Raw genomic sequence first — 23,727 nt, 5'->3', positions numbered from 1 at the left:
TTAACTAAGATAACGTAAGAACAAACTTAAAATGTCAGCCAATCTTTATTGATATTAGATTAGATATCCTTAGTAAGATATATTAGACCATTTAAACATATTAGTTTAGTATTACAGAAAATGAAAATTAGTCGAGAGATATAAGAAACATAAGAGAGAGAGAGAGAGAGAGAGAGAGAATAAAGTATATAATAGTATCTAAATAACATAAATATTTAAATAATGTAAACATTTAATGGAAACATAAGAAAAGAGATAAAGCGAAAGAGAGTGGGAAATATTTATTATCTTATCAGGTTCCAAGGCATTTTAGGTCATGTCTATGATCATGTAAAGTCAGTCAGAAAGTTTATATTGACACTTGAACCTCGCATTTTGCGCACGCCACGTATTCGCTTATAATTATAATTTCTGTACAGATCTGGCTAGATAGCATTCGCGATATCGATATTCTAACAACGGTGGTGAACATACATGTTTATCGAGATATTATTGACATTAATGACAACGTACGGAGATATAAGGGGCAAGTAATTTCTGAACAGAGATAGTGTTGCGCCAGACTGGCCCCGTGATTAATTTTGCAAAGAGAATTAAAGTGTGATTTAAGTGGAATTCGCAAATTATCATACACACAATGCGGTAAGAGAAATATTTTATTTGAAGAATTCGGAAATATGTATAAGATAGGGAAATTTGACTTTTGAAGAATAAAAGTTAACATATTTCTTACGTTGATATGAGATTTATATGTTATGATAAATAATAGAAACACATATTTCTGCTATAAGAATTTTTTTGTAAATATTTTATTTATTGATTTATATAATATATGCATTGTAATACTATTGTAGTTTGTTGTATCGATTCATCAAATTTTTTTTTATCGTGGCGTACACTTTTCTTTTAATATCGACTTTGTCTCTACAATATGAGAAAACTTAAAAAAATGAAATTCGATTTTTATAGATTGTGGATATTGTTATCTGTGCTTTTATTAGTCGCAATATTTGCGTCAGAAGCTTTTGCGAAACAATCAAGCAAAGATGTGGAATCTAAAGGCAATGGTGAGAAGCAACAAAAAGTCAATGTAGAATATAATACAAGGTGAGTACTTGATGAATAAAAAACAAAAAAAGATATCTATCTATATTTTTGCGTTTAGCCTCTTTATTTTATGTATTGCGTCGGACTAAAGAAATTTAAAATTAAAAAAAAAAAAGATTCTATTTAGATTTAAATTAATAAATAACAATATAAATTATCATCTTCAAATATATATATTTTTCTATAATATATTTTTCATTAATATTATTCATTAATTGATCTTATGTTATTTATGATCGACTTTTTTTTTAGAAATAAACATCGTAAAGAACAAAAATCGCAAAAGAGCAACTCGTTGGGACAAAATGTCGAAACTCCTTCCGAAAAATATTCAAAAACAAAGAATTCTGATGAATTAGAGCAGAAATCAAAAAACAAACGAAACAAACGTGAGGAGAATATTAAAGTGATAAGCAAAGGAGCAAATACAAATTCCGAAGATAAATTGAAATATTCGAAAGATAAGACAAAAACGGAAACAAACAACCAAAATAAGAAAGATAAGGACGTCAAAAAACAATCGAAAGAATCTAAGAAGCATTCTGAAACTTCGCAGAATTCTGAGATTCGCCAAAAATCGGAGAAAAGCTTGAAGGAAGGAAAGAACAAGAGAAAATCGAAGAATATTGAAAAAGTAAAAAACATTAAAGGAAGTGCTGAGGTTCAAAACAAGAGAGTAAAGCGTTCTAAATCAGAATATTCTGAAAACGCTCAGGATGTTGTTGATAAACAAAGTAAGAACACGAAGTATGATAGAAAAAAGAAGCAGGAAATACCTAGAAAGACGGAATCCGAAACAACCGAGGAAGAATTAATCGAAACTGATTTGTTATCTGAAGATTCCGAGCAGGAAAGAAATATACATAAGACTAAGAAGGAGAAAAAGAAGCCTCAGAAAACATCGAGGGAAAGTAAGAAAAAGCGGAAGACAGTGCAAGAGAAAGAGGAAACCGAAGAGGAACAAGCCTCAAATTCCATCGAAGATGAAATTGTAAGTAAAATCGAAAATTTAAAAGAAAAGGAAACGATAAAACAAAGCGAGAGAGAAAACGAAGAAAATTGTCCAGTTCAGAACAACGAAAAGTGTACAGGATTGGAACAATAATATTGTAATATTTTGGTATATTGACATTCAAAAATATTAAAATATCGAATAATGGAAAACAGTCATAAACTGTTTATAATTTTATATTATGTTATTTTTATCGTATTATTAATTTGATCGTTTCAAATGATACCGCGCGATATATCAAGCGATATTATTTATTTTGTTTATTTACAGTTAATTATACATAAATTTGAAAAAAAAAACATCTCTCTGCTATTAAATTTTTAATTTATAAACATTACTTTTTACAATCTCTTGATATTCCTTTTACCAGCCGTCAATTATGTCAATGGGATGAACTGAAAATATTATTTCATAATTATTTATATTATATGATAATATTATTTCACAATTATTTATTTGTCTATACTTACGAGTAGATTGTGCCATAAACGTAATAACCCATCCAGTTCCAATATTGTTCACTGTCGAAAAATATTTAACGAGAATTCGATCAGTATCAATCTCCAATCTCGCTGGATCATCCTATGGAAAAAATAATATTATGTACATATTCTTAATTGTGTGTGTGTGTGTGTGTGTGTTACAGAAAAGATTTCGAAAGCTCCAGAATATATATAAAGAAATATGATTTTAAGAAAATTTAGAAATTATAAAAATTTTTTTACAAAATTTTTACAGAAAATTTATTTTTACTGGCGTTTTTCTAAATAATCAGTTTTATCAATTGCACAATTGGTCAATGCAATTTTCGAAAATGTATTATTTTACGAAATAACTTACCCCACCGCAAAAAGTGCTGCGTAAAAGTTCTCCGCTAGGAAGAACATCGTAAATTTTGACATTATTATTGCCGCAGTTTTTCTTCGTGCCGATGTCGAAGATGAGAAACTGAAGAATGATGTTGAAGCCCCGCGGCACGCTTACATCCCAAGTGCATACGGTATTGTTGCGATATATATTGGGATACAACGGCGAAGTAAATCTGCCGCCGTAATTGAATATGCGACCGCCGCAACCTCGACCTGCGCGATTTCGTTTTCGAAACATCATATTATATACATCGTTTTAATGCACGCGATGTTTGAAACGACATCGTATAATCGGATTCTCTCGCGCGAAAATAAACCGCAACATTTCACGAGCGCGTATCTCGGTACTGCTGCAACCTCGTAAATCATCGCATTGTAATTTCTCCGCATGTGGTAGCACACATTAATCGGATATGATGGGGGAGAGGAAAAGGGATAGGACACAGAGAGATTTGTTCCTCCCTACGTGCGTCATACCTGCATCCGTAGTCGTATAAGTGATGTCATAACTTTGATAAGTGTTGAAGATATTCTCAGTCCAGGAGTGCAGAGTGAGTTTATTGCCGGTGCTGAAAATTGGACTTGGTGTTGATGTGCTACATAACGTCGTTAGAAGCGGTCCGCTGGAGTTACCATCATGAACCTATGAGATGAAAAAATTTACTTGAAAATTAGATATGCATCATAAGGACAAATTTGGAATTTTTTCGTTAAAAGTAAATTAACACCGTATACATATATAATCCCTGATTTCTCAGATTTCTCAGATTTCTCATAATTATTCTAGCATAAGAAAAGTAAAGATATACTAAGACGTATATACCTGCACTGCGTTTCGTGTGCAATGCTCTGAATCGTAAACGCTAAATTGATTGAAATACAAAGAAACGGTGTAATTTTCCGGAGCGGTGATCGTGATCCAGCAATTCGTGAATCCGCGATGAAAGATACGTCCTTGTTCACTCGTGTAATTTCGATCGCAATTCGCTATACTATATTCCAGCTTAAAACCTTTATGGTTATTCGATATCGATTTAAAAGTTACTTGCATGCTGTCGCTGTAACTGTGAGAGAAAAATTGATATGTTTGAAATAATATTCTGATCTTAACCATATAATGATTTAATAGAATAAATTGAAATACCTGTAATAATCGTGTGGCAATTCGCTACCGCAATATTTGTACGAAGAGAAAGGTAGATAGCTGCCCTAAAACATAAAATAAGTATAAGTATAAAGTTTAAATAAAATAACATAAAGGATAATCGTACATAAAATGTAAATGAACTGTTCTAGTAAAACAAGATACATTTTATTTATAAGAGAAAGAACTTACCATCTCGACAGTTATTGGATGTTTGTTTACACCACTATAAATGAAATTTGTCCCGAAGCCTTCGTTTATGTATTTCTAATAATTAAAAAAACAACAATTTTATACATATATAAATTATAGAAAAAATTTAAATTGTTATCTATTATTAGAGAAAAAAATCACATTTTTCTCTCTAAAATACATGTGTCAGGAAATCAGGTTAAGAGCGCTTATTTTTTATTAAGCACTTACCTCATTCTCACTAATTTCTAGATACTCGTTCTCGCACTTGTTAGACTCTGCCATATCGAAATCTATAAATCGAATTCGCAGTCTATCACTATATTTATCAGGATGCCGTAAAATCCAGTGACATTGTATTCCAGTTGTATGCACATTTGGATAATTCGGAGAAGTGAGTATTTGCGCCGTTTCATTTACTATTCTAGTATTTAAGCCACACAATGCTGTAATATAACAAAAGTATCATCAAAATAACGCTAATCAAAGAAAACGCAAATTTGTAATCGAGAATACAATGAATACAGGAATTCTTAGTTAATCGCAACATGTTTTCAAATCAACAGAAATAACAAAGACTCTGATAGAATAAAGTGATGAAGATTTCGTACTATTAAACTATTTACCATAAAAAAATTACATATTAAAATATATTTTATTGTATATAATAATATGTGTAATAGCGAATTATCGAAATAGTAAATACGAAATCTCTTACAATCAATTGCATCTAAGGTGGCCGTTGCACCTGCACCTTCAGTAGTGCCGTCACTATAAAATCTAATCCACAGCGTATTTGAAGTAGATATTATAGGAAGTGGTGGTACATTTCCACAAAATTGACCTAAAAGTCTGGCGTACGGTCCAGCTCCATCTCGAAACTGAAAATAATAAAATGCACGATATTTCCTGTAGTACCTATATAATAAATTAAGACAAACATATGAAAATTTTGTCAGATTAATATATTCTTTTCTTTGCGATTGTCTTCTTTTTTCCATTGCTAATTTTAATTTTCTAATCGATATTATGTGTTATAAAATAGCAGGAAACCATTCATTTTAATTGTTTTGTACTATTTTATTATTTATCATGCGATATTGCATTAATATACACTGTTACAATGCAATGTTATCAATTTATTTCTTTCAGAAATACTTATCAGACGCGAGTGTAAATTTACCTCGAGATAATCACCGTTGCATTTATCAGTTTGATTGATGAAAGTATAGTTACTAAAGTTAGTTGAATTTCTTATATCCATACTATTGATAGTAAGTCTAATATTTTTGCCTGGCGATGTAACCACAGTCCAATGACACTCTTCAAATGATTGATAAGTTGTCGCCTGCTGAGTTTTAAACGATTTAGATTGAATCGAGGTCATATTGATAGATCCTCCGCAACCATCGGCTGGACTTGTTGTAAACAGCACCTAAAAAATTGTCTGTTGTTATTACATATTATTATGCAATGTTTGCAAAATAGATAACGGGAGAGCCAGATAATGATTGTAATAAAATATATACTTGTTATTAGTATATTATAGCGATACTGTCATTATCAATTTTGATAGATCTTTCTAATGTAATTGAGTGACATTAAGTAAGATAAACAGTACTTTGGCCGTGAAACCCGCGAAATGCCTCGTGTTGTCAGAGTTAAAATTGACGACCATAGAATTGGATTCGGATTTAAATGTTGGTAAATGTTCGGTCAAGTTTCCGCAAATCAGAGCTATCCGTTTATCAGATTTAACCAAATCACCTTCGTAAACGGCGACATCGTCATAGTAGCAGCTGCAAAAATTCACGATAATAATTGATAAGGTTGGATAATACTTATAAATAAATATGGATCCGTTAAGAGCTTACTTTGTGCTGAACTCGAGGATAAACTTTTCAAATCGTATAAGTACGCTCTTTTCTTGCGGCGCTTTAATGATCCAAGTGCAATTCATACGTCCAAAATATTCTTCTTCGTGCATCAAAGGCTTGAGTTCAGTTGGATGTCTAATTATACCACCGCATTCTATTAATTACATTAATTTTGTTATTTCTTTAATCTTGTAATTATCTTATTAACTCTCTTATCACGAAATTACGTTATATGTTAACCGCGTTAATTCTATTCTTTAGCAATTATAGATTATTATTTAGAATATAATTCTCGAAATCATCTAGCTTCATAATCTATATGAAAACTCGTGAGAAACTTACTGTTGAGGAAATATTTAAATTGAAAACCACTTCGCTGACCATATTTATCCGTCATGAAGATAATCTGCATAGATGACATAGATTTCATAAGTGGCGGTTTCTTGTTGCCGCAATAAATCTCCACATTTTCCGAATCTACCATATACACATTTTCCATTATGACCGTGACATTGTCAAAGCGACAATCACCGTGACCTGTCAAAATTAATTTCACTTTGATTTTGCAATTTTTCTTGTTCCTTTTCACTTTAGTGAACTTTATTCATATCTCAAACATTATAGCTTCATAAAAGGCTTATTACATAAGCGCTATATTATGCTTGCAGTAGCACATAATGCACAGAGTTTCATCACAGGTTGAGAGGAGGAGGGATTTACTCACCGCGCTCGAGTTGAAAGTCAGTGAACTGAACGATAATGTCCTCGTCTGGCGCGACGATGGTATAATTGCAGAACGCGTTCGGTGGATAGAAGTTTGGATACGAGGGCGATTGGATGATGTTAATTCTCTCGGTCGCTTTGAAAATACCGCCGCAATTCTCGTTCCAGACAGCGCGGAAACCGTCCGATTGTACTGCCTCGTTTGAATGAAAGATCACCTTCATACGGTTCGACGTCGAGTTGAAGGGCGTAGGTCTATTTCTGCCGCAAACCTTGCCGAGACTTTTCCATTCACCATTGTCATTATCTCCGTCTGCTACGATCCAATCAAATATCTGCATAACATAGTGTTATCGTCAATAATTTTTAATACACAAAATTTCTAACATTATTTTTACGAAAATATATTACTTTAACAGCAAGATTATAAATAAGATAATGATAATAAATATTTAACATTCATCATACATATGTAATATAAAAATATGATAAATGTAATATGATAAAAATGTCATAATTGTGTAAAATAATTTAATAATGAAGATATAATAGAGAATTTAATATGATAGTTAGACCTGCACATAATCTTTCTCGCAATTAGAACTAGTTTCCAGACTGAAACGGTCGACGAAGATTAAGCCTATGGAATATCCATTGTCACCAATTATTTCCCACGTACACTCGCCGTTGTTTGGATATTGTTTGGGAAATCTACAATATTTTAAAAGTATTATTAAGCAATCTTTTTTTCAAAGCTGTATTTTGTTATCATAAATAATTACTCGGGCGATGTAATTTCGCGACTGCGACCGCGTAATGATCCACCACAGCCTATGTTGACAGGTTCCACATTAATCTCGAAATCGCTTTGATTCTCCGACGCGTAATATTCTATCCACAATTGATTCGATATGCTATTTATATTATATTTCTGAAGTTGGCTCGCAGCGTGCAAGCAGTGCTTTGCGACTTGCGGTGACGTTGCTCCGCCATTTCTAATTATAAACGAATGTAGATTAATTCGAGGATTAATCAAAAATAAAGAATTTGATAAAACAGCCTACTTGATAATAAGGTAGTTCTTGTCACAATTGTTTTCAAGTTCAAGTTTAGTAAAAGTGAGTTGAATTGTTTCACCATCTGGATAATTTATATGCCAAACACAGTTTATCGGATAAGAAATATTCTTTGGTGGTCTGATGATGTGAGTTGGACCACCCAAAATACCACCACACACTTGCCATTGATATTGCAGATTAAAATTTGCACGTTCTCCATAAGTGCCGTTCATTATCTAAAAGTCAATAGATATTAAAATTCTATTTTCTGCATCTAATATTAAACGTGAATAATCTCAGTTTACGTTTAAAACTTTTAAGACTTCTATTTATAAATAATAAAATAAATATTAATGACATATTACCGTTAACATATTAGTCATTTTCGGGCTTCTTAAATATTTTGGTTCCGTTAGATTCCCACATAACATTCCGACATCTGTAATATTTAGTGATTACATTTTATACATTTATAATGCACATTTATAATTGGTTGACTTTTATGTATTTTTTTTGATAATTGTTATCAAAAAATACAGAGGAAGAGAGAGAGAGAGAGAGAAAAAAACTGAGATCGAAAAATTGGATAATATCTCTTGTTTTACCCTGAAGTTCGATAAATTGATTATAGATGCAATTTCTTCTAATAATATTTGCATGATTTTCAGATCTGCCTAAGTAGCCGGTGACCTTTATTGTCAGTGTCATGCGATTGTCATAGATAGGACCGATCATATTTTCGGGCGGTTCCAATGTCCAGTAACAGGCATACGAGGTTTGATTAAACGGCAGACTTGTAGGACCCGTTATATTTCCTTCAAGTTGTCTCAGATTTCCACCACAAGCTACGGATAATGCGTTATCGAAAAAAAGATTAATAAATTGTATATGTTTCTCCTTATATTTTTTATAATGGTTATACGAAAATCAAATATAATTGGAAAAAATATTTCTCTTTATATTGCGTTATTATAACGCATGATGGACAAATTATTGTCAATAATGGCTTTTGAAACTTACGAGCTGGAGCTTGAGATGTATACCGAAGTTTGAAACCTCGGTGCCCGGCGGAGGACCAATAGTTGATAATCATAGTATTACTGGAGCTCCTAATCTCTTCTGTATTAACGCTTTGTCCTAACATTTTGATCTTTGATTTAAAGGCGAAATCGTTATAGAACTGCAAAGAGAAAAAAATTATAGTATATATTCTTTCCCTTGAAATAATATTCCTTATATTTTATCGCCATATATTACGTCATTTACCGAAAGTGCGTAACCCACTTGTGCAGGTCCAGGTTCGTCAACGATGTCTATATCCAAAATATTTACCACCACTTGATAACCCACCGGTAATTTAATTCGCCAATTACAATGTCTGCAATATGTCATCAATGTTTTGTGTAAGCAAAACTTGTAAGAATAATATTTTAATTTTCAATTAATCATTAATTTTTTTTATTTATTTCAATGAATATTTATAATTTTGTTATTCATCAATATGATTTTATAATTTCTTGTACAACAAATGTACTCTTAATTTTTTATTGAACAGATGTTTGACGTGTAAAATATTCTGATAGTTTCACGAATATAAGTTCGTTATTTTTAAATAATTTACCTGGCTCGTGTGCGTAGATTAGGATATCCGATTGACTTAATTATTCCACTCATTGCGGTTAATACACCACCGCACGCTACAAGCAATTAATACAACAATATGATAACATAAAATTCGAGATTGTGCGGATAACATGTCGAATAAAGTTTGTAATTGTGCAATTGAAAAAATGTAATTGCTTAATAAAGTTTGTTTTACGGTTACTAACTTTCTTGACTAGCGGTAAAGTTTAGACTGAACCCTCTGTAACTCATGTACTCCATATTATCGCTCTGAAAGTTCACGTATGCTTCGTTTGTCGATGTCTCAATCACATCCGGTTTTTGAAGACCACAATAAGTTCCAATTTCTGAGACTGTAAAAAAATATTGTCTTAAGCCAATCATCGTCACCATAATTGATAAAAGTAAATCTAATCTACATATTATGTAATCATTTCCTCCTATTACTTACTCGTATTATTTTCTGCAAGTTTTTCTTTAATTGTCACGTGATCGGTCCAAAGGCATTGGCGTAAACCAGGAAGGTATATGTCGCGGAATTCTAATTTCATGGTATGATCCGTCGGCCCTATTATCAACCAGCTGCAAGTCTGATTTACAGGATAGGAATGCGGATAATTCGGAGATGTGATAACGCCACTGGTACCGCGGAAAATTCCACCGCAGACCTCTAAAAATAGTAAAAAAAATTACGCACATATACATATTATCAGATTTAGCGTAAATGCATACTTAATCCCATAGAAGATTCTTTCAACGCTATTGTGTTTTGACATTATTTAAAAAATTTATCAAGTACATTGCTTTAAAAGCGTTAAAGCGCATTTACCTCCTGATGTTATTTTAGCTTTAAAGCCATTTTTAGGTTCTGGCAAATCCGTATAAAAGTGAACATATATCATGTTGCCGGTGGTACTCATACTACTGGGTGGTACGTCCTTGCAATATCTTCCCATGAATCTTGAACCATCAGTTCCGCCATCCCTTACTTCAACATATTCTCTCTCACAGCTAAAAAAATATTAATATGACAGAAACATCATCTTTACAGTGAAGATCTTTAATTAAGAAATTCGTTTTATTTTTTTCCAATATAATCTTATATCTCACTTTTCGGAATAACTTAAATCAAATCTCTCCAAGAAATGGATAGAAAGCCTTTCACCAGCTGGTGCAATAGCTGTCCAAGTACATTCCGCGTAGGTTGGAGGAATGTTGGGATAATTGGGGGATGATATTTCCCATTCTTTCTGTTTATTTGTGAAAATAAACTCACCGCCACAGTTCATACTTACTTCCCTAAAATATAGAAAGACAAAATGATATTAATGTACAATTAAAATAAACGTTTTATATATTATAAATAGTTTATAGAGAGATATACATATAAATATACACGTATAATTGTATTATGCGTGCATATATGTACTATCAATCTAGAGAAACATGTAAAAATTACCTATAAGTGAGTTTAAAGCGATATAGATAACCTGTGCCAGTAAATTTAACATAAAGACGATTTCCAGTGGTTTCTAATTCCGGTGGTGTTATATTGCCACAATATTTTCCATTGCCTAACAGAGGCGAAATCATTCCATCACCATTTTTCAGCTAAAGAATATATAGATTATTTTTAAATATTAAATTTGCTTTCATATAAATTGATTTTTGTTTGCAAATACATATTAATTAATTAATTTTGCAAAATATTATACATAAAACGTTAATATTTTGTTTGTGATTTTATTCACACTAAAGATGGATAAAAAGTATAATGTGTTTACTAACCAGTAAATAATTATCACCGCACGAATGATCAGGTGTTTCTTGTATCGATATATCGCTAATTTGAACTTTAATTGTTCTACCGGGTTTCACCGTCACGAGCCATTCGCAATTGAAACGCCACGTGCGAATTGCTCTCGTGAAAGTAGAATTGTCATACTCAATCACGCCATTGGGACCGGTCAAATTACCTCCGCAATCTAAACATTAATGTGAAAACATTTTTTATATAAATATTTTATTGCAATGAAAAGTTAATTTTGTTAAAAGATAAAAATAAGATATTCAAGACCTCGATATACATATGCGTTGAAGCCGGTCTTATTAATAAACGCATCTGAATCGAATTTCACTGTCATTACATTCGTCCCTTTGATATGAACCCAGGTGGAGTTTGCTAAGCATAATCTATTTAGCAGATTAGTATTACTCGTCGATGTCAATGCGTATCCCGAATAAACGGAAACCGAATCCGCTATGCAATCGCTACTTTCTTCTAAATTCATGGACATTATTCTCAATTTCAAATGTGTTCCGGGTGGCGATGTGAAAACCCAGTTGCAATGTAGATTGGCAGCATAACCTGTTGGCCAGCCAGGAGAGCTGAAGGTATACGTGTTGTTGCGCTCTCCCATTAGAGCTATTTCTTTGTTACATTCTGACACTGTTGAAAAATAAAATTAATTGAATTTGCTATTAATATATATGGATGTGTGTGTATGTGTATATTTAACTCAAGATATATATATATATATATGCATATATTGCTGCGCCGGTATAGCATTGAAACTATGATAGTTGTGTTAGCGAAGAATTAATAATATAATTAAGTTATATATTTATTTATGATAAAAACAGTTATATTGTATATATATATATATATATATATATATATATATATATATATATATATATATATACAGCAAACTTACATTTGATCTCTGTATTATCTTGAGAAATATCTCTTGGTATTTGAAGCCATGTGAGAGCGAACGAATTTCCCTGTCTAATAAAATTAGTTGTCATCTTGATGTAAATTACGTTACTGGATGACTGTACTGGATCTGGTAAAGTATAGCCGCATACTTCTAATAAACTTACCGCTTCACTATTATACCCATCATATATCTAATCAAAAATAGATAAAACTTTTAATGTATAATTGAAATTACACATAAACCTTCCAATTTCATTAATCGTAAAAGACCGAAAAATTAAAAGAGAGCATTAATATATAAATATATATTTACTGATATATATTAAATTAATTAATTATTGTATAAAATATTTATTTATATATATCAAATATATTTACATTTATCTTTCACGATACATGCTTTCTATTTTAAACTTTATCGCGCTCGATGATGATACTTACTTTAACGTTAGACAAGCATAATTCGGCGACATTTTCTACTTGCAAATCTGTGAATTCAATGCGTATGATCGAATTCATGTCGACGGTGACACGCCATGAAAACGTAGCTGTACGCCTATAAGGCATCGGATACAATGGCGAGGTAATGCGTCCCGTAGGTCCCTCGAGTTCGTTCCCTCCGATAAAATTATACTCGCCTACGAAACCTTTGGCGGTGCCTGAATCGTCGCTCTTAAACTTAATCCATAATCTGCTGGAGGATGTAATTGCCGCGATATCTTTGCCGCAGAAAATGCTAATAAGTTTTCCAATTCCGTTGTCCTCTCGTATCTCGAGATAATCCAAATTGCAATTTTCGCTCGATTCGATATCAAACTCGGAAAATGAGAGAGTGATCTTGTTGCCGGGGGATGTATTCAGCATCCAAACGCATTCTGCGTTCAATGGATAGCTGTTTGGATAACCCGGCGAAGTAATCACGCCTTGTTCAGAAGTGTAATTTCCGCCACATGCTGAAAGATATAAATGAGATTATAAAAGCGTCGTCCAACCTCATTTTTGTGAATCTTTTATATATTATATTGTTATATATTATATTATCGACATACCTGTATTCAGGACGGAATAGCTGGCGACGAAGTGGCCGGTAAACTCGTAACGTATAAATAAATGCAGCGTGAGCGAGCTTCCGGTACTCATAATCGGCGGCGGCGTGACATTGTTGCACCATTTTCCTAAAAGCGGCCCGTCTGTGCTGTCACCCTCGAATATTTGGATGTAGTCCCAAAAACAGGGACCTAGAGAGGGTTCCCATTCGGTGAGTCCGATCGGATCGATCTCCATATGTGTGAAGGTAACAGTCACGTGATCGGCTACAACGAAAAATGATATTCGGAAAATAATTGGTTGAAATTTAAGAAGAAATACATGTACTCGTGCAAATATGTAAACTAAGACAAAAGTTGAATTATATTCACCTGGATTTTCAGCTATCAATGTCCACGTACAATTAGTGTCGTCGTGTATATCGGTATATCCACTCGAAGGTGTAAGAAAACCGTGATCCTTCACGATTATGCGAGCACCGCAGGCTCTAACATACTGAGCTTTGAAACCTTTGGCTGTAATCATATTATCGGTTCGCATAGCTATTAACATCTGGTTACTAGTCGAAATATAGGACGGTGGCAGTTGATTATGACAATGCGTTCCCAATAAGAGATCATCCGTTGTTGGTCCGTCGAAAATCTAGAAAAATACAAGATACAAGAGCGTTAACGTTTATTATTAGGATATAATATCTCTTTGACCGCTTGCTATTATATAACTTGTAATTTTTCAAATTTCTCTAATACTAAAGAGAGTAGAGTCGAAAATTAAAACGTTTGCGCTTTATATTTTATAATTTTAATTCTATTTGTGATTTTTATAATTCAGATTTTGTTAATTTATTATATTATGTAGTGCTTTAGTTTTTTAATTTATTAAATATATCGCGTGGTTTTTGTTTTTTAGATCTAATTATATGTTACTAATTATTAATTGCTTCTTTTGATCTTTCTAATTTTTGTTTATTATTAGATCTAAATGAGAACACACTCGGAACTTTATAATGCATTTTTATAATTTATTTTAAACATTATAACACATACCTTAACGTAATCATCAGTGCAATTTTTACTGTACTCCACATCAAAGTCTAGGAATGTGAGATTTACAACGTGATTCGTGTCAACTTCCAGCAGCCACTCGCAATTCTGACCACGCGGATAATTTTGCGGATAATTAGCCGAATGAATAATACCCGAGTCTGTTGTAAATTTACCACCACACTCGATAGGAACGCTTCTATAACTCGCGTTGAATCCTCGACCAGCGTAAGAAACATCCGACTGAAATTTTACGAACATTTTATTTCCAGGACTAGTATAGATCACTGGTTTTTCTGAATAACAAAGCTCGGCCAATTTCGGCGCCTCAGCGTCGTTACCACCGTAAATCTGGAGTTTATCGAAGTAACAGCCTTTCCGTTTTTCAGTGTTCACCTGTGAGAGGAAAGTTTCAATTTTCAAAGCATTTACAGTTCAACTTGTTAACACAATTTTTGTATAAATTTGCAAAATTAATATATATATTTAGATAAACTCACTTCGTAAAGAGTGAGTTCAATGCTGTGCATATAATCTACTTCAATCTGCCATTCGCAAACGATATTCGCCGGATAAGCAGACGGATACCCGGGTGATGTAAATGTATCGTACGGTTTATTTAAATATCCACCGCACCCGTGCACCGTCCATTCGAGTCGAAAGCCATCAGTGGCAATAAAGGAGTCCGTCATAAATGTTATAAACACCTGATGCTGTGTCGAATTAATTTTTGGTGGAAGCTCCGTTCCACAGAATCGACCTAACTCGGTATTAGGATTGTTTTTATCGCCTTCCATAATTAGCAGATAATCATATGCACAAATGTACAGTGGGTCTATTTCGAGATCAAAGTGCGAAAAAGTTAAATTAATCGTGTTGCCAATTGGAGCCTCAATTGTCCAACTGCAGTTTGTCGAATGCTCATATGCGTTGGGAAAATTCGGTGATTCTATCACACCGTAGTAGCCGTGTAGTTTATTGTGACATTCTATATCGTAAAAATAATGTTTTATTATAAGTAACATAATTATAGTTAAGATAAAAATTAATAAAAAAATTGATTCAAGTTTTTATATCAATTAAAATGTTATACTCCAAAATTGACAATATAGAATATCCTTATAATCAAAAATCTCTTTAGCGAAGAGGAAGAGATATTTTTTTAAATATTGCTGAATTATAATACGTAGCATTAACATGTGCAATAACATGCATACTTACGCGTTTCGTATTTCAAATGGAAACCGCGGGTGGAAATAGAAAAGTCGCTGCGAAATCGAATGGTCATTTGATTGGATTTAGATTGAATAATCTTCGGATACGTGGTACCGCAGTAACGTCTTCCATTTGTACGATGAGTAATACCATCAAATATTTCGATGAAGTCACGTCGACACCTTTCGTGTTCCTCGAGATCGAGGTCGACTATTACAATTTGTACCAAACTACCCATCGATACGGCTATGTTCCAATAACAATCCGCATTCGATGAATAAGGCTCGGGATAATTTGGAGATACAATGTCGCCAGTGATCGTTGTCATCATACCACCGCATCCTAAAGTAAAGCATATAAATTTAAAAATTAAGACAATGTGGAACTTTATCAGAGTTTTTTATACGCTTTTATTATAACTTAAAAATATATTCGAATCACTCCGAATCTATAACAGAAATCTTGAATCGTTCGGATTATTATCTTAAATCAAGAAATTTTTAAAAATCCTGAAAATTTTTAATGAGTATCGAGAGAGAGAGAGAGAGAGAGAGAGAGAGAGAGAGAGAGAGAGAACGGATGTGATTTCAATCTATTTCCAATTTTATACATACACGTAAATAACTATATTATTTTCCAGAATCTCTTGAATGTTTTAGATATTTAAACATTTTTAAAGAAAAATTTTCTAAATCAATTTACACACAAGAGAGCTTTAGATCGTTCAAAATTTTCAAGATTGTTAAAGAATTATTAGTTTTAAATAATATTTAAAGCAATTTAAAATTTTATATAATTAAATTACTTGAACATTTTTAAAAGAAAGATTTAAATGTTTATTACTAGCTGCTACCTTCTGTGGTGCTATCCCATTGTATCTCGAAACCTCGGGATGATCTCGAGAAATCCGAGACGAATCTAATGTACATTTGATTGGTTTGACTTGGTATTTCAGTGGGTATTTCTGTGCCACAGAATTTGCCGATTAGCGGTGCGGAATCATATCCGCCACTCCTGAAAAAAAATATAAAGTAACTATTTGTATGTATAAAAAAGCAACGAGTTACTAATTACCTAATTTCTAAATAATCGAATCCACAATTCGTATGTTCCTCCAATTCAAAATGATTAATCGTAAGCATAATTCTGTGTCTGTTTTGCGCTTGAATAATCCAAACGCAATCTTTCTGGTACGGATAATGTTCAGGATAATTTGGCGATCTAATAACGCCGTTTGGTTTCGTATAATGACCGCCGCAGACCTTTGTAACGTCTGCGAAAACGTATGTGGCGGTAAATCCGTCCATCGAAACGCTCGAGTCAGTGTGAAAGAGTATAGTAAGTGTACGTTCCTGTGTCATCAAGTCGGGTGGTTTAGTATTACCACAATATCTAAAATATATAATTATGACATATATTATACGTAAAAGAAGAAGCATTTTTTGCAAAGCAAAGTTTGAAATAAAATAAGCGTAGATAATATAACATATGATAGTAATAATAATAATATTGTTAATTTTTTTTAGATGACAGTGTAGTAATATTATTTTTTTTATTTATAATAATTAAAAATAAAAGAATTATAAGCACTATTCTGACATACGTGGCTGTTATATTCTCATTAGGTGTGGTGTAATTTTCATAAATGTTTACATAATCATGGACGCAATTAAAATGATGTTCCAAATTAAATGACAACCAAGTGAGATGTATTATGTATCCCGGTGGTGCTTGAATGGTCCAAATACATTCTTCGTTATCGAAATAAACTCCATTTTCAACGGGAGATTGAATCACTCCGGTTGATTCTTTCAGCAATCCGCCGCATCCTTAATAAGAATAATAATATCAACTATTTTCGAAGAGCCATTTTTACGCAAGAAGATTCAATTATTAAAACCACGCGATATACATATAATAAATATATAATATCCAAAGTTATTCCAAATTACAGTCTACTTACTGCGATCGATAGTTGTGTAATTAGCTTTAAAGCCTCGACCCTCGATACTAATGTCGGTTGTGAATTTTATGTACATAAAATTATGTGTGGAATAGTAAGGGATATCTGGAATGTGTTCGCCGCATAACGTAGCGAGCTTGCTTGCATTTTCATCATCGCCGTCATAAATCTCGATGTAATCGTAATTACAATTCGGTGGTTCTCTACCTTCGATGTCCATGTCTTCTATGGTTAATACAATTCCTTTACTCGGCGGTTGTATAATCTCGTAAATACACGTTCTCGAGCTATGATAAGTATCTGGATAGAAGGGTGATTTGAGAATTCCGGTATCCTCGTGGAATTCGCCGCCGCATAAAATATCGTAGGACAATGTGAAACCTTCCAATTCGTAAGACCAATCGGATTTAAAGATCACGACCAAAGTATTTGAGCTCGACTTGATCGCCGGCGGCATATCCGATCCACAGTATCTACCAAGTAACTGAGAAAATCTGTTAGGTCCATCGTAAATCTGGAAGAGTATAAATGAGATTAGTTACGTTCCTTCTCGTGTATAATAAAAAAAATGAAAGTCGAAAGATCACCTCGACAAAATCAAATTGACAACTAGAAGATTGTTCAAGATTAAATCGCAACCATGATGCTCTGATTCGTTCGCCTGCTGGCATTTGTATCTTCCACTCACATTCCATATTTGGTTGATAAGACGACGACGAGTGGCCAGGCGAATTGATCATTCCATTTGCACTTGTATAAATTCCACCGCAACCAGGAATACCTGATATTATAAATTATTTTTGTAAATTAAGGATCTTTCAAATTATCAAATCATTATCAATTATTCTAAAACATTATTAATTAACAAATAATTGCTTCAATGAATACCTTCAATCGCCGAATAATGAATTTGAAAGCCAGTGTCTTGACCAACAGCGTCAGAATGAAAATGAAGAGTCGCTTCAAAAGTGGGTGTGATTAGAGGCGGTGGACGAGTGTGATTGCAAAAAAGCCCTAAACGTTCTTCGTCCAAACCTAAAATCTATATAGTAAAAATAAAATAAAATACCAAAAAATAAAATAAAAATTGTCTTAAGAATATTTCAAGTTATGTGTACGAAAAAAATATATAATCTAGCAAGTTACTCATATAATATATACTGGTCGATCTATAGAGTAGCACTAAGAATTTACCTCTACGTAATCGGCATCGCAATGTTCCTCGAGCATCAGCTGACCAAAATGGAATTGAATTCTTTTCGATGGTTCAACGGAAATTCTCCAGAAGCAGTCCCTATTTGGAGGATATCTTCCTGGCGAGCCGGGAGACGCGATAGTACCATAATCACTCTCTAAATTGCCTCCGCAAACAGGATCGATGCTATTCCAATGCAAGGTAAATCCATCGTGAGATATACTGCTGTCCGAGTGGAACCATAAGTAGAGGGTATTATGCGACGAGACAATATTTCCGTTTCCGTTAGGCAATGTGTGACCGCAAAATCTATTAATCATTTGGCTACCAGCATTCCTGCCGTCGTGAATCTAAAAATGTGCACGTACGTTTTGAAGAAAATGTGCATTGCTTAATCTTTTTCTTCTTTATATTTCATATTTCTTTTCAAATTCTTCTTATCTTATAATTTTTTATATTGTAATTATTTATAGCGGTACAGCTTAAAAGTTAAACAGTTTTATTAAGAGAATTTACAAATAGCAACAATTTTATAGAACGAGTATCGAATCAACGATTGAAACCATTGTTTTACTAGTTTTGTTCAAGAACACAAATATATATACTGTGTAACGTATAATTTCTAGATTTCACAAAACTTATAACTTTACTACGAAGATAGAAATAAGAAGTTGACAAAACTTTTACAACTGTCGAATGCGATGTTGGCACATATCACACCTGTAAGAAGTCAAACTTGCAATCCGTGGACCGTTCGAGATTGAAAGCCGTGAAAGTGACGTTCAGAACTTTAGAAGAATCCGTAATTAACACCCATGCACAGCTCAATCCGTGCTGGTAAGTGCTACCACCCATGGGAAATTGAAGTGTTCCTATAGGATTTCGTGACACACCGCCGCATGTTTGTCGCGGTGTCTCGCACCTGTTTCCCGTAAAGCTAGATGTACACTGACACGTTGCTTGTCCATTTAAAACAGTGCAAATACCGTTGTTTCGGCACGGATTCGGCGAGCATGGATCGATCGGTATATTACACATAGTTCCTAAATATTTACAAAGGATAAAGAGAATATTGATATATTAGTATACATAAACGTTCAATATTTTACATTTTACTTAAATTAAATAAAACACTTTTAGCGAGATGATGTAATTATTTTCCTCGAGATAATTTTTTAAATGTCGTTTTCGACTTTGTATATTTTACATTTAATATTTACAATATTTGCAGTGTGTATTCGTCAAACATGAATTAATCTCGTATCTTACTTATTCGAAGAGATGTAGGAAACAGAGTGTTATAGTTTACGAGTAAGTTTATGGACCTATTTCTCCCTATCTGTCTCTCTTCCCTAATACGTACCTGAATATCCCGGATTGCACGTGCAAGTGAAACCATTTGCACCGTTTGGCGCACATGTGCCATACACACAGGGGTTGTTAGAGCACGCTGTATTAATTGACACATCAGTTAATTGACAGCCGTTCGGTCCCATTCCGTTACCTATGTAACCCGGGGGACAACGGCATAGCACGTAAGAACTCGAAAGCGATGGATTTTCTCTACACGTAGCGAACGGATGGCATCCGCCGTTGTTGATAGCGCAACCGCCGACAAAAATACAACTGACACCGTCACCCCGATATCCTGGAGGACAGGCTCCGCACACCCTAGAACCCTGCAATTAAAAACGTTGTAAAGAAATATAGATTGCGCGCAATAGAGAGCTGAACGATGATAATTTTATATTATGCACGATGTAATGTAGAATGTCTACACAGCATTTACCATCGTGTTCATGCATTGCACGTGAGGCGAGGTACTGCAACCGCCGTTGTTAATTAGACACTCATCAATGTCGGTGCAATAATAGCCATTTCCGCTGTAACCGTGCGGGCAGGGGCCGCAGGCAAATGAACCGCGCGTATTGTGACACGATACCGGTGGATTTACGGAACAGGGTGGATGGTACGCCGCGCATTCATCTACGTCCTTGGTGCAAGCTGGGCTCGTACCATCGCTCTCCCATCCCTAAGAATGATAAATAAAAGGCTCAGCGTACGTCGGCTACGCGGATATCGGTTTATGCGTGAGTTCTGCGCGAGATAAAGGTTGATTGAAACCGACGTTTAAGATGAAAAATAGAAAAGCGTACTTGATCGCAAATGCATGTATAGCCCAACGGAGAACTACTTTTGGCGACACACACACCATGCTCGCCGCAAAGCGCCTCGGAATTCTCCGTATTGCAAATCGATGTTTTCTGCGTGCAATGAAGGCCGAACCATCCCGGCAAGCAGTCGCACCTAGTATCAAACCTGATATTATATACAGGTACATTTCAGTATATCTGAGAACCGCACCGCACTGACGCCAGACTTAGTAAAATTATTTAAAGTAATAGAATTAAAGAAAATAGAAGATTTAAAGTTATTTAAATTATTTACAAAGTATATTATTTTTAATAGAATTTTTTTTATGCGAAAAACGCTTATTATAAATTTGTTAAAAAATCTATAATCAGATCGAGATATTCAAGGTGCGATTTCCGCTTGATATTAATTACCGTACTGGAAATTGTAATTATTAATTATTGCACACCGATAAGATCCAGGTAAATTACGACACGTTGCTCCATTTTGACATCCAAGTTCCGTACCAACAAATCTTGCGCATTCGTTGACGTCCGTCATACAATTCGGGCCCTAAAATTATCGTGAATTATCCTCATAAAATTTTAACACGCTCTTGTCACACAGCGAGCTTGCATACCTCCCAATTTGATGAGCAATGACATTGATAGGCATCATAGAGATCCTCGCATGTACCGCCGTTTTGACACGGGTTACTTTGGCATTCATTTTCTCGAAGCAGAGTTTGCATGGCTCTCAGTGAATCTTCTAATGCTTTAAGCTAAAAAATAAGATATATTTGCACATTTTTAATTTAACTGTATATAATTCATTGTTCGTATATCATTTACGATAAATTTGCAATGTATACATACTCGAATGTTGATACGACGAATGCTGTTTCTCATTCTAGGCGGCAATGGATAAATACTCTAAAAAAATATCACTTTGTAAAAATAATCTGACACAGTAAATGTAATATATTTTTTTTTAATTTCAATATCTAACTATAACTTTTACGAAAAATGCAAAAAATTAAATTAATAAGATAAATAATGATTTCACTTTTTTAATATTTCCATACGTAAAATAATGCTTATGTTTTCGTTAGCGCACTATGGTATGAAAATATATTGTAAAGCAAAATATGCCACTGCAAGCTGTTGATTCAATATCGGAATATTGTATGTTCTTACCGGATATATATGTGATCTGTTTCCTGAGCGAATCGTGTCGTTCACGTCGATGCTCCTCTCGAGCAGAGCGACTCTTCTCTGTAAACCTGTGGAGCCTGTCACTATAATCGTTAACTGATGAAGAGAATTCTCCATCTCGGCTAAGTATCCCATCCGCCACCTGTCAATGACCCGCGTCGCATTTTGCGCCTAAAAGGGGTTGGAGACTTATGCGTTAATTGATCGTATCTCGATTACGCTGTACATTTAGACAGACGTATGTTCATTACCGCCGATGCTACATGGAGTAAATTGATCTCATTGACATTCACGTAACCGCTTCCCATTATCTTTAGGGTGATGTTTCTGTCCTTCGCGCTGGAAATTACTAGGTGTCCATCTTGAGACTCCAGAACAGGTCTGTGAAGAAAGTTCGTATATTTATATAAAATCGTAAAGAAACAAAGTTTAAGAGTAATAAAATCAAACATAAAATACCATTATCCATTTATACATATCTTATATAAATCTTGTCAAACTTTTTGTGTATCGTTCCGTTGATACATATAGTCAAGTCGCTATTTTTTATAAAAGGAGGACAACAAATTTTCTTATCACGGAGCATACCTCTCGTCCATCCATGCTGCGCAGAAACTCAAGTGTAATAACAAGAACCATCTCGGTGTAAAAGCCATGCCAGTGGCGGTTTGAAACTCGGTAAACTAAATATTATCCAGTCATACCTTGTTACGCTCTCGCGGAACTCCTGTCGAAAAGACAGGTCGTAACAGATTGATCCATGAGGTCGGCATCGCACGCATCCGTATCTCCTGAGTGGGCGTATTTGGAAGATATATCGCAATCCACCCAATATCGGCTTACGATCGATAAATTATACATACTAAGCAAGATAGATTTGTTGTAAAAAGTCATCGGAAAATCGTGATATTTGAAAAACTATTATTCTAGAAGTCAAAACATTTATCGTCTATGCATATTTGTGTGAATTATAGTAATTATAATACAATACATTTTTATGTATTGTAAATTACACAAGAAATTATGGAAAGAGAATAATAATAATATAATAAAAAATCTCTCTTATTAAGTTAACATTTGTTATATATATATATATATATATATATATATATATATGTTCTCTTTTCTATAAACTATTTATTCTCAAATTATTCAAAAATTTAACAGTTTGTGTTTTTATACCAAAGAGTTGTCAATCAATTTAGGAAATTTCTATTTCTAAATTTTGTAATCGCATATACCGTCTATTTTCTTGGTATACAATAAAAAAAATTATTAAATAAGATTTACGAGGACTCAATGCTAAGCTAATGATTCATAATTAACTTCTCGCTCGCGAAATTTGATGCTCGTGTTTTCGATTATTATTATGAAATTACAAGTATAGTTGATAAAATTATTGTAAAGTTTGAGTTATAAATTTGATTACACAATATACACAGTATATTCGTGAAATTGTACGTCAAAATTAATTACTCGCTAAAAGAATTAATAAATCATATTGCAAATACCACGTTCTTTTCTTTTTCACGCTTTTACTTTAGAGGTTACCGAATGCGTAATTCGTATCAGCAAAAAGTCAAAATAATC

The 23,727-nt window shown here is 33.6% G+C and overlaps 2 protein-coding genes across 3 annotated transcripts; one reads left to right on the top strand and one right to left on the bottom strand.

Annotated features, from left to right (window-relative positions):
* The first annotated feature begins 341 nt into the window (after nucleotides 1-341).
* LOC138937444 (DNA ligase 1) lies at nucleotides 342-4,518 on the top strand. 2 transcript variants are annotated; one of them, XM_070303746.1, is made up of 4 exons: nucleotides 342-642; nucleotides 970-1,107; nucleotides 1,360-2,098; nucleotides 3,036-4,518. In XM_070303746.1, the coding sequence occupies exons 1-4, from the start codon at nucleotides 638-640 to the stop codon at nucleotides 3,069-3,071; spliced, it is 918 nt and encodes a 305-aa protein (XP_070159847.1). In that variant the 5' UTR covers nucleotides 342-637; the 3' UTR covers nucleotides 3,072-4,518. The 2 variants fall into 2 exon arrangements, with proteins under 2 accessions (XP_070159847.1, XP_070159846.1); XM_070303745.1 differs by lacking the exon at nucleotides 3,036-4,518 and having other exon boundaries at nucleotides 343-642; nucleotides 1,360-2,529.
* On the bottom strand, nucleotides 2,323-22,874 carry Cubn (Cubilin). The gene is made up of 53 exons (XM_070303744.1): nucleotides 22,726-22,874; nucleotides 22,389-22,518; nucleotides 22,120-22,308; nucleotides 21,799-21,855; nucleotides 21,564-21,704; nucleotides 21,393-21,496; nucleotides 20,947-21,097; nucleotides 20,580-20,822; nucleotides 20,154-20,469; nucleotides 19,511-19,833; nucleotides 18,790-19,140; nucleotides 18,484-18,637; nucleotides 18,183-18,376; nucleotides 17,596-18,109; nucleotides 17,236-17,461; nucleotides 16,707-17,024; nucleotides 16,486-16,646; nucleotides 15,639-15,974; nucleotides 14,918-15,405; nucleotides 14,421-14,813; nucleotides 13,746-14,016; nucleotides 13,377-13,640; nucleotides 12,769-13,280; nucleotides 12,323-12,518; nucleotides 11,683-12,054; nucleotides 11,394-11,590; nucleotides 11,065-11,216; nucleotides 10,716-10,904; nucleotides 10,435-10,616; nucleotides 10,057-10,275; nucleotides 9,812-9,958; nucleotides 9,604-9,679; nucleotides 9,249-9,360; nucleotides 9,003-9,162; nucleotides 8,588-8,827; nucleotides 8,348-8,421; nucleotides 7,989-8,218; nucleotides 7,707-7,919; nucleotides 7,500-7,635; nucleotides 6,926-7,259; nucleotides 6,544-6,738; nucleotides 6,199-6,355; nucleotides 5,946-6,123; nucleotides 5,508-5,759; nucleotides 5,043-5,205; nucleotides 4,556-4,770; nucleotides 4,325-4,399; nucleotides 4,133-4,197; nucleotides 3,812-4,052; nucleotides 3,466-3,631; nucleotides 2,960-3,201; nucleotides 2,590-2,701; nucleotides 2,323-2,514 (listed from the first exon to the last, which is right to left on the bottom strand). The coding sequence occupies exons 1-53, from the start codon at nucleotides 22,791-22,793 to the stop codon at nucleotides 2,483-2,485; spliced, it is 11,226 nt and encodes a 3,741-aa protein (XP_070159845.1). The 5' UTR covers nucleotides 22,794-22,874; the 3' UTR covers nucleotides 2,323-2,482.
* Nucleotides 22,875-23,727: the final 853 nt, after the last annotated feature.

This window comes from Polyergus mexicanus, unplaced genomic scaffold (genome assembly GCF_030449975.1).
Source record: "Polyergus mexicanus isolate NDT 795.1 unplaced genomic scaffold, iyPolMexi1.0 SCAF_11, whole genome shotgun sequence".
NCBI classification, from domain to species: Eukaryota; Metazoa; Arthropoda; class Insecta; order Hymenoptera; family Formicidae; genus Polyergus; species Polyergus mexicanus.
The sequence above is the reverse complement of the archived record's forward strand: the minus strand, read 5'-3'. Positions and strand labels throughout refer to the sequence as shown.